Source organism: Podarcis pityusensis, assembly GCF_964106645.2.
Source record: "Podarcis pityusensis genome assembly, chromosome: 6".
NCBI lineage: Eukaryota > Metazoa > Chordata > Lepidosauria > Squamata > Lacertidae > Podarcis > Podarcis pityusensis.
Genome location: NC_138030.1, coordinates 91,660,977 through 91,678,106, shown reverse-complemented (window position 1 = coordinate 91,678,106; position 17,130 = coordinate 91,660,977). Strand labels below are relative to the sequence as shown.

General features: G+C 49.9%; 2 protein-coding genes across 9 annotated transcripts in view; one reads left to right on the top strand and one right to left on the bottom strand.

The window, feature by feature from the left end:
* KCNT2 (potassium sodium-activated channel subfamily T member 2) overlaps positions 1–17,130 on the top strand; it is a 236,073-nt gene that overhangs the window by 87,667 nt on the left and 131,276 nt on the right. For all 8 annotated transcript variants that reach the window (XM_081012068.1, XM_081012066.1, XM_081012063.1 and 5 more), the window contains exon 3: positions 7,721–7,820. In XM_081012068.1, the coding sequence (XP_080868194.1) occupies positions 7,721–7,820 (100 nt within the window). The remainder of the gene's footprint in view (positions 1–7,720; positions 7,821–17,130) is intronic.
* The window catches only part of LOC308480537 (sterol O-acyltransferase 1-like), a 308,289-nt gene that overhangs the window by 259,260 nt on the left and 31,899 nt on the right, over positions 1–17,130 (bottom strand). The gene's annotated exons all lie outside the window — the stretch shown is intronic.

Below are 17,130 nucleotides of genomic sequence, written 5' to 3'. Positions count from 1 at the left end.
ATCAGGCTGGAGTCCTCTCCCCACACACTCTACATTCCAATCAAAATAGACAGGATGGATCTGATCACTTTTATACCATGGGAGCAGGATGTTCAGCTCTGGTAAACATCAGAACTGGGATTGAGGGAGAGTAATGAAAAGGTCTGGGGAAAGCCCATGATCCTTAAAAACTGAATTACAGTTAACATTCAGTGGTAGGGAATCTGCTCACCTCTCAGGCAGACCATTCCCTAGCTGTGCGCCCATTGCCCTGGCACAGGCTGCTTGATGCTTGAGACTCCTGGAAGATTGGGATGATGCTCTAGGTCAGGCAACAAGTGACCCTCCATATGTTGTTGGACTGCAATTCCCATAGTGATTGGCCAGTGTTGGCTAAGGCTGATAGGACCTTGAGAGCCACTGCTTCTCCATCCCTGCCCAAATTGCCACCTCTTTGGTTCCAGTGAGAGCCAGTGTGGTGTAGTGGTTAAGAGCGGTGGACTTGTAATCTGGTGAACCGGGTTCGCATCCCCACTCCTCCACATGCAGCTGCTGGGTGACCTTGGGCTAGTCACACTTCTTTGAAGTCTCACAGCCTCACTCACCTCACAGAGTGTTTGTTGTGGGGAAGGAAAGGAAAGGAGAATGTTAGCTGCTTTGAGACTCCTTCGGGTAGTGATAAAGCTGGATATAATAATAATAATAATAATAATAATAATAATAATAATAATTTTTTATTTATACCCCGCCCTCCCCAGCCAAGGCCGGGCTCAGAGCGGCTTACAAGCAATAATAAAAACAAGATGAATGATTACAACTTAAAAACAAAAATAAAATACAACATTAAAATAATGGAACATTAAAATATTAAAATGTAGCCTCATCGCAGGAGGAGAAGGAAAAGAAAAAAGAAAGAGAGGGAGGGAGGGAATCAAATTGGCTCCAAGCCAAAGGCCAGGCAGAACAACTCTGTCTTACAGGCCCTGCGGAAAGAAATCAGATCCTGCAGGGCCCTGGCCTCATGAGGCAGAGCGTTACACCAGGCCGGAGCCAGAGTTGAAAAGGCCCTGGCTCTGATTGAGGCCAATCTAACTTCCTTAGGGCCTGGGACCACTAGGGTGTTGTTATTTATGGACCTTGAGGCTCTCCGTGGGGCATACCAGGAGAGGCGGTCCCGTAAGTACGAGGGTCCTAAGTTGTGAAGGGCTTTAATGGTCAAAACCAGCACCTTAAATCTGACCCTGTACTCCACCGGGAGCCAGTGCAGCTGGAAAAGCACTGGGTGAATATGCTCCCATGGCAGAGACCCCATGAGGAGCCTCGCTGCAGCATTCTGTACCCGCTGGAGTTTCTGGGACACCTTCAAGGGCAGCCCCGCGTAGAGCGAATTACAGTAGTCAAGCCTGGAGATGACCGTCGCATGGATCACTGTGGCCAGGTCAGGGCGGGAAAGGTAAGGGACCAACTGCTTGATGCGGCGAAGGTGGAAAAATGTCGCCTTGGCTGTTGCTGTAACTTGTGCCTCCATGGAAAGGGAGGCATCAAGGATTACACCCAAACTCTTAACAGAAGGCAATGGCACTAATTGGGCCTCCGCAAGAGAAGGGAGTTGGTCCCTCATCCCCATGCCATCCCGACCTAGCCATAGGACCTCTGTCTTCGAAGGATTTAGTTTCAATCGGCTCCCACGAAACCATCCAGCCACAGCTTGCAAGCATCTGGTCAGTGTGTTCGGGGCCGAGTCGGTGTGGCCATCCATCAGCAGATAGAGCTGAGTGTCATCAGCATATTGGTGACAGCCCAGCCCAAAGCTCCGGATAATCTGGGCAAGGGGTCGCATAAAGATGTTAAAAAGCATCGGGGAGAGAATTGCGCCCTGCGGCACTGCACACACCAAGGAGTGGCGCGACGACATTTCCCTCCCTAGTGCCACCCTCTGTTCCCGACCAGAGATAAAAGAGCACAACCAGTTACGGGCTATGCCCTGTATCCCCACATCTGCGAGGCAGGGGTCCAGAAGATCATGATCGACCATGTCAAAGGCTGCTGACAAATCTAAAAGGATCAGCAGTCCTGACCCGCCTCGATCCAGTTGTCTACGGAGATCATCTGTTAGGGCAACCAGAGCCGTCTCCGTCCCAAGTCCAGGATGGAAACCGGACTGAAATGGATCTAATGCCGATGTTTCCTCCAGAAACCTAACAAGCTGTTCAGCAACCGCTCTCTCAATTACCTTACCCAGGTATGGAAGATTTGAAACTGGGCGGTAATTGGATAGGTCTAAAGGATCTAATGAAGTTTTCTTTAAGAGTGGACACACCACTGCTTCCTTCAGTTCCCCTGGGAATGTCCCCATGTCAAAGGACAAATTGATAATTTCAACCAGGGGGGTCTGCGCAACATCTGGACACTCCCTAATCAGCCAAGACGGGCACAGATCAAGGAGGCAGGTGGTGGGCCTACCAACTTGGAGGAATCTATCCACATCAGTAGGGAGTATCCGATCGAAATGATCCAACACTGGACCTGAAGTCAGTCGAGGGGCCTCCAGTTCAGTCACTGTATCTAAATTGGCAGGGAGGTCACGGCGGAGCAACAGGACTTTCTCCCCAAAAAAGCTCGCGAATGCCTCACAGCTGTGGGTCGAATTTGTGCTTAAATTTGGTTGTCCTCCTAAGGACGTTATTGACCTAATTATTCTAAAAAGTTGTGCCAGGCGAGAGCTAGCGGATGCAATGGAAGCTGCAAAGTAAGATTTCTTAGCAGCTTTCATAGCCATCTCATAGGCTTTCATAAGCGTCCTATAAGATGTTCTTGAGGCTCCGTCACGAGTCCGTCGCCATACTCGCTCTAGCCGTCTGAGATCCCGCTTCATTTTCCGGAGCTCCTCAGTAAACCAAGGGGCCTGGTTTCGACGGGATTGCAGAGGGCGCTTAGGCGCGATCTCATCAATGGCTGCCAAGAGCCAGTTATTCCAGTCCTCAACAAGGTCATCTAATGAGTCGCCAGGAGGAGCAGGGTTCCGCAAGGCTTGTTGGAATCTATCAGGATCCATCAGTTTTCGCGGACGAGCCCAAATAGGTTCGCCACCCGAGCCGGGGAGGAGCGCGAAGTCAATCTTGGCTTTCAGAGCGTAGTGATCAGACCATGGCACTTCCACAGTGAGGAGCATGATCACATCTATGCCAGCCCCAAAGATCAGATCCAGTGTGTGGCCTGCTTGATGAGTGGGGCCCAAAACAAACTGGGAGAGCCCTAGTGTTGCCATGGAAGTCACTAGGTCCACAGCCTGTGAGGAGGGAGCGGCATCGGCATGGACGTTGAAGTCTCCCAAAACCAGTAGGTTTGGGAACTCCAAGGCCCAGCCCGCCACCACCTCCAGCAGGTCTGACAGGGTGGCTGCAGGTGTGCTGGGTGGTCGGTACACCAGCCAGACAGCCAAGCTCTCCTTGGTGCCCCACACGAGACCAACACATTCAATGCCGGAGATCGCCGGTGATGGCAGAGCTCTGAAAGAGCAATCATCCCGGAATAACAACGCTACTCCTCCCCCCCGACCCACAGCCCGCGATTGATGGAGGACAGAGAAACCTGGGGGTGTTATCTCAAATCCAAACTCCTCCTCCTCCTCCACCACCACCACCACCTCCTCCTCCTCTTCTGCTGTCCCTTTCTGCTTCTCTACTAGCATTGGCCAAGTCCAGGAGTGTTCTAGCTGCAAGAGACAGGCAGGAAATTATACAGATAGGGAGGCATTGCTTAAAGAGTTAGACTAAGCTTGGCAAAACCTAGGTTGAGTTTCCCATTCAACCACAAATCTCACCAGGAGACCTTGGGCAGATTGTTCTTTCTCAGCCTAACCTACTTTGCAGAATTGTTTGTTCTTCCTCTTCCCAATCTATCCTCAGTGTAAGCCACCATGAACGTATTGGAGGAAAGGCAGAATATAAACAGTATAGAATCAGTCTGAGCAGAAATGAAAAGGTGCTGGGGCGTGGCAGTGAAAATTTGAGGTGGCCTTAGAAAGGAGCTCTTTTGAAAAAATGTTCTGCTTCCATTTTCTGTATTGATAGCTAGAGTCAGAATCCTCATGAGTACCCTCAGTCCTTTTTTCCCCTGGCGGTACTCAAGAGTATGCGGTACTGGCACCTTTTTTTCCTAGAAGAAAAGCAGTGATTAAAGGTGTGTCAGTTACTGTAACAACTTAATGGTGAGTACAGACCCTTTTTTCTAGAAGAAAAGGACTGAGTACCCCTCAGCCTTAACATACAGTGGTACCTCAGGTTACATATGCTTCAGGTTACATACGCTTCAGGCTACAGACTCCGCTAACACAGAAATAGTGCTTCAGGTTAAGAACTTTGCTTCAAGATGAGAACAGAAATCGTGCTCCGGCGGCACAGCAGCAGCAGGAGGCCCCATTAGCTAAAGTGGTACTTCAGGTTAAGAACAGACCTCCGGAACGAATTAAGTACTTAACCTGAGGTACCACTGTACATTACCTAGTCTAAGAAGAGTATTGCTGTTGTTTTCTCCACATGGCCACCACTGCACCCCATTAATGGGAATTTATGGTTGTGACTGATGCAGCCTCATAGGGAGAAAATGGATAGTATTGGGGACATTAACTGTTTATTCTGAAACTTTTTAAAAACACCACAGAAAGGTGTCAACTGCACAGATTACTAAAAATTCACAGTGTCATTAGCATTCATCAGCTGTCTTCAGCAGATGGCAATATTAACAGAGTAGGAAGCATTTGCTGAAGAATGTCAAGGGGGAGATGAATTGGGAGGATAATAGGCAGAAGAAATTCTTAGAGGTACTGGCCTGCCTGTCAGAGACAGGATTTGATATATCTCAGCAGGAGCTTCCTTCCCTTTCTGTGCAGTTCTTACTCACCACCAGAAACACTGGTGTTTGCTCTGTCTTACTGTGGTCCCTTTCAAATCTCTAACCTTTAAGAACAGAAGCAGCTGGTCACACATTCCCAGGAGTTGTTCCAATGGGCACCAATTCCAAAAGGCCTCTTCATTCTTCAAGACTTCAACGGATGCCAAAAAGACATTAGAATGCCAAAGGCCGCACTAAAGAACCAACTCCTGTCATTGCGGGGAACTGACCTCTTCCTAAGGGTGGTACAGTGGTACCTTGGTTGTCAAATAGCTTGGCTCCCGAACGCCGAAAACCCGGAAGTAAGTGTTCCGGTTTGCAAACGTTTTTTGGAAGCTGGACTTCCGACATGGCTTCCGCAGCTTCCGATTGAGTGCAGGAAGCTCCTGCAGCCAATTGGAAGCCGCGCCTTGGTCTTCAAACAGTTCTGGGAGTTGAACGGACTCCCAGAATGGATTAAGTTTGACAACCAAGGTACCACTGTACTGTCGTAGTCTTATTGCTGAGCATCAATGTGCAGAGCTCAGTGGAGTGGGAGACCAGCCAACCAGAAGAGTCTCTGAGGTGTACTTGCCTGGAGGCAGACTCAGCATCCAATGTCTGGTCCAGTCCTAGGGTCAGGGAAACAGCAATTCCATGTGGTCAGAAGATCCAGGGGTCAGGGAATTCAGTGTTCATGGGGTCAAGGGTCCAGATGAACAAGAAGCAGCAAGGTAGAGCCATGAATTGCAAGTGTTGTTACCAGCATCTGACTGCTGCTGGAAGTTCTGCTTAAGAAGGCTGAAGCCAGCTGGTTCTCACCAGCGTCTTCTCTGAGTTCTTGAAGGCTGATGGGTAGAATCACTCTGCCTTCTCCCCCTTCAGGCTGCTGTTCAGCAAGCGCAGCTGACTCCTGGCCCATGACAGCTATCTGCAGGATGCCCTGTAGTAAGTAGTTGGGTATATAGGGGATGAGACTCTTTCGTAGGTATCCTGGTCTCAAGCTGCATAGGGCTTTGTACAGCAAAACCAGCACCTTGATTTAGCCTGATGGCTAATTATTAAGCTGAAAGACAGTAATTGCAGCAGGGCCATCTGTTCATTTTCATGGCAAACAATGTTTCAGAGGGTTTCAGAGTTATTGTTTTGCATTGTACAACTCCATATCTGTTTATAGTCGGCACGGTTTAAATTGGACGTTCTGTGTATATAACTTGATTCTCTTCCTCTTTCATTTTGTATTGAAAAAATACAAAATGTTTCCTTTGCTTCAGATGCACCCTATAATATAAGTTGTGCATGATTCATTGACCGACAGCTATCTTTGTCCTGAGCAAATGAAAACTAACTTTCATCGAGAACAGATGAGCAAATCTGCTCTTGCAAACTCGCCACCCCCCATGTCGTGGTGTTGTTTCACAGATAGGAAGGAAGCATTGTTTTGTGGCCAAGGGTGTTTTGTCTTAAAAAATTAACATTTTCCCAACAAAGCTCTGAAGATATGAAATTGTACATTCAGCATCAGCTTTCAATTATGATTTTTAAGTGGTCTGTGAGCAGCTACAATTCTGAACAAATGTTGTTCAATATTTTATGGGCTTCCATATGCGTTTTCTGCACAAAAGTAATACTGGGAGGGTGTTTGTGTAGGATCCAAACATTTTATTTATTTATTTGGTTGGTTGGTTGGTTGGTTGTACTTTTGACCAGAATCCCTGATGTGGTTCCCAACACAAATGTAGCAGAAGAATTAATGACTCTAAACTCAAGAAACAAAACAGTTGGCTGCCATCTGCTAGTATCTTTTCTCACTCCAGTTTCTCTCCAGCGACAGTTGGGGTCAGATGGTCCCATTGTGGGAATGGATAGTCTAAATGAAGTAGGAGCAGGCATGTGGAGATGACTCTGCCTGCCAGCTTCTCCTCATTCCCTAACACAGGGCAGTTGGTTTTACATGGCAATGGGGAATGAGGAAAGAAGCCATCTGATCTAGAAGCAAATGTCTGCTCTGGTATCTTCAGCTGCCCCGTCCCACTGTTCGATTCTTCCTCTATTAGTGTTAAATAGCTTTGAGTTGAGGGAGGAGACTGTCTACCAAAACTGTAACCAAGATAGTGAGTAGTCTTCTTTTTCTTTGGCGATTACTCAAAGCTGAGTAAGATTGTCTTCCATAAACACGGTTTTAACAGTGGGTCCATAAGTGACTGTGGAGGCCAATTCTGGATCCACACATTCTTCCACAGTGGGGACATAGGTTTCCGGGTGGGAGTTGATCACGGTGAGGGTTTGCCAAGCGTGCCTTCCTCTTAGCACGTTTCTCCCTTTCACCCTGAGTTTGAGTGTCTTCAAAGCCCATGACACCTTTGGTAAAGGCTGTGTTCTCCAATTGGAGTGTTCGCAGGCCAATGTTTCCCAGTTGTTGGTGTTTATACTACATTTTTAAAAAATGTGCCATGAGAGAGTCTTTAAACCTCTTTTGTTGACCACCGGCATTACGCTTACCATTTTTGAGTTTGGAATAGAGTAGTTGCTTTCGAAGACGATAATCAGGCATCCGCACAACATGACCAGTCCAATGAAATTGATGTTGAAGAATCATTACTTCAACACTGGTGATCTTTGCTTCTTCCAGTACACTGGCATTAGTTCACCTGTCTTCCCAAGTGATGTGTACATTTTTTCGGAGAAACCGTTGATGGAATCTTTCGAGGACTTGGAGATGGTGTTTATAAGTGGTCCACGTTTCACAATAATTAAGCGTTCTTATCCCACCTCTGTTTAGGCCTCCCTCCCCACACAATTTACAGTGAGTATGGACTTATAAATTCCACAAAAACTTCACTTTGTTTCATTGTCTTTCTTATAATAGGCCTCCGGATACGCTTGTTCAATTTTTCACTCAAGCTGCTTAGCTGTTTGTTGTACATAGTACGAGTGCTTCTGGATGATCCATCTCAACAACACGGATGGTAATGTTTTCTTCTTTTATTTGCCTTTCAAAATGCTTCATAAACTGTTTCACTCAACAGTTTATGCTTCATAAATTGCTTCACGCATCGCTGAGCTTTAATTGTGCATCTGTAGCAGCCATAGGCATGGTTTAGCTATAGGCTAAACTGTATTAGCTATAGGCATAGAATTTACTGTATGTGGGTGGGGGAGCAGAAAGTACAAGAATCTTAGAAAAAAACCATCACCAATGTGTGGTGTTGTGGATAAATTGCAGAGGGACAGCATATTTTAAGACCATTTATTGCATTGCCTGTCGTATGTCTCACAAGAACACTTGCGGCATTCTCAGCACAGGTAAAAGAGTTACGAACCTTTTAACGGAAGGGGTTTTCACATCTGGAATGTGTGCATTGCATTTAGGTCACTATTATTGGCCCTTATTAATTTTTACTAGCACGTTGTTTCAGATATGTGAGTGTTCCTGAAGAATTTCAACTGTGTGGTTTCTGCCCAGTTCAGATAAAATTATGGTGTGAGCATGTAAGGGAAGGATGGGAGCACAGGGTATGATGATTACTCATATATTGCCAAACCTTTTTTGAGCATTATGTCTGAACTAGTTCACTTCCCGTGGCAGATTAGAAATGGCACATGCACAAGTCATTTAGTAATTCCAAGCTTGGCATTAATAAGACAATGGATCCAAACTACAAGAAAGAAGATTCCACCTAAACATTAGTGTCAGAGCTGCTTCCAGATCCTAGCTCACAGAGGATCACGCTAGCCAGCGATCATTAAATAAAAGTCTTTATTGAGTTACAGTTTCCATTCTCAAGCTGCTGCGTGCAACTCTACGTCTCATGGTTAGATCGGCGAAGCCCCATCTGAGTCTCCGCCCCTTGTACACCAACTTAATATCCTAGCCTTGCTCCACCTTTTCCGCCTGACTGTTCTTCTCTGGGTCCCTCTGCCCCCCGGGGTCTCTTCCTTCCGGGATTCCTCTGACGCTGACGCTGACCCCCCTGACTCTTCTCCCTCCTTTCGGCGGGCTTTAGGACCTGGCTCCCTTTCCGGGCTGCCTACTGCGCCACCTTCCTGTGCATTTGAACTTGGCACGCGCGCCCAACCTTCCACCTTCCGTCTGACCGTTTCTTCGCTCCCCGATGGAGGTGTGGCCACTCCTGACTCGTGCCCTCCCCCCTGTTGTGAGCTGCCAGCGCTTGATCCCTGGCGCCCTTCCTCTTCCCTGCTCTCTGGCGGTGACGCTGGTCCTGATTTCCAACTGCTCCCCTCTGAGTCCCCTCTGGCTCTATCTTCCTGGGGTGTCCCCCTAGGCTCCCCCCTTGCCCTGGCCACTGGTGCTCCTTTCTGTGAATCTTCTGATTCACTGGAAAGACTCGGAGATCTCGGGTCGTCGTCATCACTCATCTTTTCTTCTGCCTCCTCTCCCTCGCTCTCTGTTTCCTCCCTTGCCCTTGCCTCTGCTCCTGAACCCCTGACATCCATCCCCCCCTCGAAGCCCCCTCTTCCCCCCTCCCCTCCTTCCGGTGCGGGATCTGGGTGCTGCCGTGTCAGGGGGACGAATGTCGGATACAGTTCGCTTCCCGTGGCGGGCCGCCATCCGAAGTCTTCCGGTTCTTCCTCCCTGCTCTCGTTGACGACGGTCACCTCCGCTTCCATCTCTGTGCCGCCGTGCTCGAAACCCGGGTCGTCTCCGAAAACGTCCATGTCCGTCTCTCCTTCGTTGCCTTCAGGAGACGTTGCTCGTCCTGGACCCTCCAGCCACCTTCTGCGGAACTGCTCCTCTGGTCGATCATCCCACCAATACGAGGGTTCTGAAGCAGATCCCGAGGGTGACCCCTCTGGGGAACGGGCGTCTCGTGTCGGTTCCTCGTCCGAGTCGAACCCCCGGAACGTGCTGGCTGAAAGCGTGGGCGTGAAAAGCCAGTCGTCGAAAAAGTCTGCTGGCATTGGCCTATGTGGGAAGAGGGCATGAAACTCTTCTTTGAGCAGAGGTTCGTCTAAAGCGTAGCCCGGCACCCAGCTGTTGGCACTGGCCGGGGTGCCCTCCTTGGCGAGAAGGTATTCTACCCCCTCTTCCCCCCATCTGGAGTCCAAAATCTCCGTGACTTCGTTGATGCGCTCCTCCTGTGCCACTCCCCCTTGCCCGGTTCTCTCTCGGAGCGGACCCGGTGCCGTTCCTGGTTCCTGAAACCTGTGAGGTGCCTTGTAGGGAGTGAGCACCGATCTGTGGAACACCGGATGCATTCTGGAACCCTCCGGAAGAGCCAGCCTGAAAGCCACCGGGTTGACCTGTTCGTCGACTTGGTAGGGCCCCAGTTGTTTATGCCCTAGTTTCTTCTTCGCCAACGACCTGGCCGGCACTGCGTGGGCTGCTAACCAGACCCAGTCTCCCACATGGATCTCTTCGCCAACCCTTCTGTGTTTGTCCGCTTGTACCTTGTATGCGTGTTTAGCCAGCTCCAGGTGCCGCCGCAGCTGATCGTGGACCTCCTGCAACTCCGACGCGAACGCATCTGCTGTCTGCGGCTCCCCCTCCCCCATTCTTTCCAGTCCCGGGAAGGTTCTAGGGTGCCTCCCGTTGTTGGCGAAGAACGGCGTGACCCCCGTGGACACGTGCTTCGTGTTGTTGTAGGCGAACTCGGCGAGAGGCAGGTAATCCACCCACGTCGCAGGCTGTTGATTCGCATAACATCTCAGGTACTGCTGCATGATGGCATTGACCCGCTCCGCTTGCCCGTTGGTCTGCGGGTGTCTAGCCGACGCCAGGTTGATCTTGACGTTCAGGAAGCCCATCAGCCTCTGCCAGAAGTTTGAGATGAACTGTCGCCCTCGGTCGGACAGAATAGACCGCGGCAGACCGTGAACCTTGAACACGTGGTCTATGAACAGTTTGGCGGTTTGTTCCGCCGTGGCCACCTTCGCACACGGAATGAAATGTGCCATCTTGGAGAACAAATCCACCACCACCAGCACAGCCGTCTTGCCCCTCGAGCTGGGCAGATCCGTGACAAAGTCCAGGGCCACTCTCTCCCATGGCTCGAACGGAGTTTGCAGCGGTTCCAGCAGTCCGGCCGGCGGTCTGTGCACTGGTTTGGCCCTCTGGCAGGTGTCACACCTCGCCACGTAGTCCGCGACTTCCCCTCTCATTCCGGGCCACCAGAAGTCTCTGGCTACTAATTCCACCGTCTTCTCCTTGCCAAAGTGCCCGGCAGTGGGCGCGTCGTGCAGCTGCTGCAGTACCTTGGCGCGAAGTTCGTCTCCCGGCACGTAGATGGCCCCTTTACGGATGAGCAAACCATCTCGCAGCTGGAACTCGTCGGTCGCTGCCGTGCCCCTGTGCACCTCTGCCATCTTTGCTTGCGCGAAGGAGTCATCCTGCAACGCTCGTCGCACCGCATCCAGGTCAACTGTTGCCGCCGCGCACGCCCACACTGTCGGTGCGAAGATGTGCATGGCGGCCGCTGGCGTTGCCTCCTCCAGATACTGTGGCTTACGGGAGAGAGCATCCGCCATGATGTTGGTGTCCCCCGGGACATACTCTATTCGGAAGTCGAAATTCGCAAAGAACTCAGCCCAACGTATCTGCCTCTGGTTCAGGAACTGTGCCGTGCGCCAGTGCTCTAGATTCTTGTGGTCCGTGCAGACCTGCACCGTGTGCTTGGCGCCGATCAGGAAGTGCCTCCACGCTTTGAACGCTGCATGAATGGCCAGCAACTCCCTGTCCCAGATGGTGTAGTTCTGTTCGGACTTGCTGAGCTTCCTTGAGTAAAACGCTCCCGGCCTCCAAACCCCCTGCGGGTCTTTCTGCAGCAGGACTGCTCCCACGGCTCTGTCCGAAGCGTCTGTCTCCACCCTCATCGGCCTGCTGGGGTTGACATGAAGCAGCTGCTCTTCCGACGCGAAGAGACGCTTGAGTGCCTGAAAGGACTGCTCCGCCTGCTCTGTCCAGATGAACTTCTTTTTCTTGGAGCTGAGCGTGTCCGTGATGGCCGCTGTCTGCATCGCAAAGCCTTTGATAAACTTGCGATAGAAGTTTGCGAAGCCGACAAACCGTTGGACCTCCTTCCGGTTGCGTGGGCTTTTCCAATCCAACACTGCTCGGACCTTGGCGCTGTCCATGGCGAGCCCTTTATCAGACAACTTGTAGCCCAGGAAATCCACCTCGGTCACGTCGAATTGGCACTTCTCCAGCTTGGCGTAAAGCCTATGTTGCTGTAGCCTGCTCAGCACTTCCTTGACGTGTCTGTCATGCTCCTGCTGCGATTCCGAAAAGATCAGGATGTCATCCAAGAAACAGACGCACGTCTTGTAGAGGAGCCCCGCCAACACGTGATGCATGAAAGCTTGAAAAACGTGGGAGCCATTTTGCAATCCAAAAGGCATAACTCTATATTCGTAGGTGCCCAGGGGCGTGAACATGGCTGTCTTCCACTCATCTCCCTCCCGCATGCGAATGAGGTTGTATGCCCCTCGCAGGTCCAACTTGGTGAACACTCTGCCCTTCCGTACCTTTGCGAGGAGGTCGTCGATTCGGGGCATGGGGAAGTCCGATGGCTTGGTCACACTGTTCAAGATGCGAAAGTCCACTACAAGTCTTTTTTGGGGCGTGTCCCGCTTCTTAACAAAGAATACCGGACTGCCCCCCGCTGCCTTGGACTCTCGGATGAAACCGCGCTCCAAATTATGATCTATGAACTCTTTGAGTTCCTGCAGTTCGTCCTCAGACATGGAATACAGCTTCCCTTTGGGTAGCGCCGCCCCCGGCAGCAGGTCAATTTTGCAGTCATATGGTCTGTGGGGGGGTAGCCTGTCTGCCTCTTTCTCGCAGAAAACCTCCAAAAATTCTGCGTACTTGTGGGGGACCGCTTGCAGCGTGCCTAGCTGCAGCTGTGACTCCTCTTCCCCTCCTTCCTGCCTGGGCACGATGCAGTGTTCAGCGCAAAAGGAAGAGCCGAAGGTCAGCCGCCTCTGGTACCAAGCCAGCGTCGGGCTGTGCTTGTCCAGCCAACTCATGCCCAATACAATGGGCGTGTCCGATAGTTGAGTGACATTGAAGCTGATGATTTCCCTGTGATTCCCAAGTCGCATCACCATTGGTGGCGTCTGCTTCACCACTTGCCCCCCTAGCAGCTCCCTGCCATCCACCGTGACAACCTGCAGGGGCAGCGTGGCAGGCAGCAACTGTATAGCGTGCCGGTCGACAAAGTCCTGCCCTATAAAGTCCGCATTGCTTCCGGAGTCAATGGTGATTGGCACGTCCATGGTGATTCCATTGGGCAGCTGGAGCGACGCGGTGAGCTTCACTACCGGTTTGGGCGGGAGGGGGTCCATGGGCTGTAAAATCTCTGGGGACTGCTTCACTGACACGTCTGGTTGGGCCCCAGTGCCTCTTCCTCCAACCAGACTCCTTCGTTTCCCTGCTGTGGTTGTCCTTGCTGCGTTGCTGCAGTTACCATTGCTGAGGCTGCAGTGTGCTTGTGGAGCCTCTGGGGACACTCTTTCGCCATATGCTGTGGATCATCGCAGATGTAACACTTCCTGTTCCCTCTAGGAGGCTTCGCTTTCACTGCTGCCGGTGCTAGGGCTCTGGCTGCTGACTGAGCCCTTGCACCTCCAACCTCCATAGGTTCCGCTCCTCCTCCTGGCGGAGGCGTGGATTGCGCACGCGCTGCTTCTCTGGGAAGGAAGGAGGAGCCCCTGGCTGGTTCGCGCCCTCCACGCCCTTCGTCCCTGCTCCACGGACGTCCTTCCAGCCGCACCCCCACCGCCAGCGCCCTCTGAACGATCTCCTGCGTGGTCCGGGGTCTCTCCCCCCTCGCAATTTCATCTTTAACCGAGCCGTGCAATCCCTCCCAAAACAGGTCTCTTACAGGAGCCGAATCTCTGTCCCATTCCAGGGCACTGACCAAAGCGAAAAAGCGGGCATGGTACTGCCTTACGCTGGCCCTCCCTTGCTTCAGTCCATGTATCTCCTGCCGAGCAAGATCCACGTCAATGCTTGATAAAAAGCACCCATCCATCGCTTTAATAAAGGCATCCGCATTTTGGAGCGCTGGATCATTATCTCTCCACAAATTGCGCAGCCATGCTTTAGCATCTCCATGCAAATGGGACATGATGAATCCCACCTTCTCTTGCTCATCTCTAAAGTCTTTGTTCAGCAGTTGCAGTGCACACATTACATCTGCTCTAAAGTTGGGGTACTGTTGCAAATTCCCATCGAAGTGAGAGACCAGACCGCCTATTCGTCTCCCCAACCCAATCCCCTCCGGTTTGGGTGTCAGTTGCCCTTGCTTCGTAAGCACTTCCAACCTGACCTGGAGATCCCTGTAGGCGGCAGCTGCGTCCTCCTCTCTCTTCCTGGATGCAAGAGCCTCGGCATTCAGTCGTGTCACTGCTTCTCTGAGTTCCACTATCTGCTGTTCGGCCGTCATGTTGTCTGCCGTTCGTGAGCTCGCTAGTAGGCACCCGCTTTCTCTCCTCTCCTCGAGGACGTAGATGCCCACAATCTTGGGATGGGGCTTACTGTCAGAGCTGCTTCCAGATCCTAGCTCACAGAGGATCACGCTAGCCAGCGATCATTAAATAAAAGTCTTTATTGAGTTACAGTTTCCATTCTCAAGCTGCTGCGTGCAACTCTACGTCTCATGGTTAGATCGGCGAAGCCCCATCTGAGTCTCCGCCCCTTGTACACCAACTTAATATCCTAGCCTTGCTCCACCTTTTCCGCCTGACTGTTCTTCTCTGGGTCCCTCTGCCCCCCGGGGTCTCTTCCTTCCGGGATTCCTCTGACGCTGACGCTGACCCCCCTGACTCTTCTCCCTCCTTTCGGCGGGCTTTAGGACCTGGCTCCCTTTCCGGGCTGCCTACTGCGCCACCTTCCTGTGCATTTGAACTTGGCACGCGCGCCCAACCTTCCACCTTCCGTCTGACCGTTTCTTCGCTCCCCGATGGAGGTGTGGCCACTCCTGACTCGTGCCCTCCCCCCTGTTGTGAGCTGCCAGCGCTTGATCCCTGGCGCCCTTCCTCTTCCCTGCTCTCTGGCGGTGACGCTGGTCCTGATTTCCAACTGCTCCCCTCTGAGTCCCCTCTGGCTCTATCTTCCTGGGGTGTCCCCCTAGGCTCCCCCCTTGCCCTGGCCACTGGTGCTCCTTTCTGTGAATCTTCTGATTCACTGGAAAGACTCGGAGATCTCGGGTCGTCGTCATCACTCATCTTTTCTTCTGCCTCCTCTCCCTCGCTCTCTGTTTCCTCCCTTGCCCTTGCCTCTGCTCCTGAACCCCTGACAATTAGGAAGAACTTCCTGACAGTAAGAGCTGTTCGACAGTGGAATTTGCTGCCAAGGAGTGTGGTGGAGTCTCCTTCTTTGGAGGTCTTTAAGCAGAGGCTTGACAACCATATGTCAGGAGTGCTCTGATGGTGTTTCCTGCTTGGCAGGGGGTTGGACTCGATGGCCCTTGTGGTCTCTTCCAACTCTATGATTCTATGATTCTATGATTCTATTCTATGATTCTAAGACTGGACTTGCCAAAGCTCAGTAGGCTATTTTGATATGACTTTAACATGTGTAACTGTGAAGAAATTAAACTGTCTGAATGCTGTCTTTTTATTATTCTGTTCCTCTGAGTTCACATACAACTTCTTCTGTCTCAGTGTGCTGCTTCGTAGAAGGGGAAGACCTTGTCTACAAAAATTGTCAGAGATCATTACATCTCATTGATTGCCTCTCATATTCTTGTTTCCTCTCTGGCTTTCCCTAACCATTTTCCTTGTGTCTTGCGTTCTTAAGAGCTTTCAAACATGTGGTCTTCCTTTTAATCATGTGCCATTTTAGATTATTGTTATTTTATTATTCCAATGTCTTTCTCCAGCCAGTTGCTCCAATGCATTCAGCGTGTCTCAGAATTTCTCCTCTTGCAGATTTTTCTGGAGGAGTTGTCCAAGAGATAAGAAAGTAGTATTTGCACATTGAAATTAGAAAGAACGCAACAATTATTGAGGCTTCAGTGGAGCTGTGCCCCCCCATGAAAGGGGAAATATAAATGGCAATACTGTGTGAGGGAGTACCTATTCTCTTTATTTCTGAAAGTGGGACTAATTGGGAGTGAACGGTACTTCTTAAATCATGGTTTTCATTGAGCTGTCCACACAACCTGAGAGTGGTTTGGTTAGTGGCTACAGCCTCAAAGGGCCATTTCTAAAAACAGAGAGTTTTAAGGTATGGCTTATAATACAAAACAAAGGTGGAAAACTTTAATTATTTTGAACAGGTATGGTACTTAAGATGTGACAAAAATGAGTGCCTTTTTTCTTGGATGTTCCCCTCACCACAATGTAAGTGCTAGTGTATTCAGCAAATTTTGTTTTTAATGCAGACAACAACAAAAATATATTTTTAACAGCTTTTATGAAAGACATGCTCAATCATACATTATTCAATTATTATACAAGCATATATCAACAGAAAGACTGTAGCTCAGCGTTAGAGCATCTATTTGGACACAGAACATCTCAAGTTTAATTTTTGGCATCTCCCAATAGGACTGGAAAGGACTTTCTGTCCTGGAAAACCACTGTAGTCTGTGTAGTCAATGCAAAATTAGATGGACCCAATGTTCTTACTTGGTATAGGGCATCTTCCTATGTTCATGTTACTCAAAGTTTGTCAAAGTACTGGCTTTCTGTATCATGTCACAGTGGCTTTTAAAATAACATGGCATGATATTTTTGGATAGGCTTACTCACCATCAGTCTGGCTAGGGTGATACTTCAAAAGAATTTTGAGATAATATTTTTTTTCATAGGAGCCCTGAATTTTCTTGGGATTGTTATTTTCAGCAGCATCTAATGGTACTTTCCTCTCCTTTCCTCTCTATTACCCATTTGGGGTAATATAGAGACCAATTTGATATATTCCGATATAAGTTGTTTCAAAATACATGCGATTATTTTAATGGAGTAGGCAATTTAAACAAATGATTCCTTGCATAAGTTCCCCCAAATGGTTGCATTCCTGAGGAACGTGCCTACAGAGGCTGTTAGTGCTGTTCATTTTAAATAGCTGGCATATAAACTGAGCACTGTATAATCTAATTATAGCCACACACAAAAATTGTTCAAAAACTGACACTTAGTTTCATATTAAATCCTATTTTTTTTGGTTAGGAATAGCAAAAAATTTAGACATGTTGGCAGGAGGAATGGAGATTCCTGCAAATTACTAGGTATGCGTGGGTGTCCCCGTTCTGTGTCTGTTATTGTTCCCATGGACTGATTGTGCCTCATCTTCCAGCTCAACTTGGA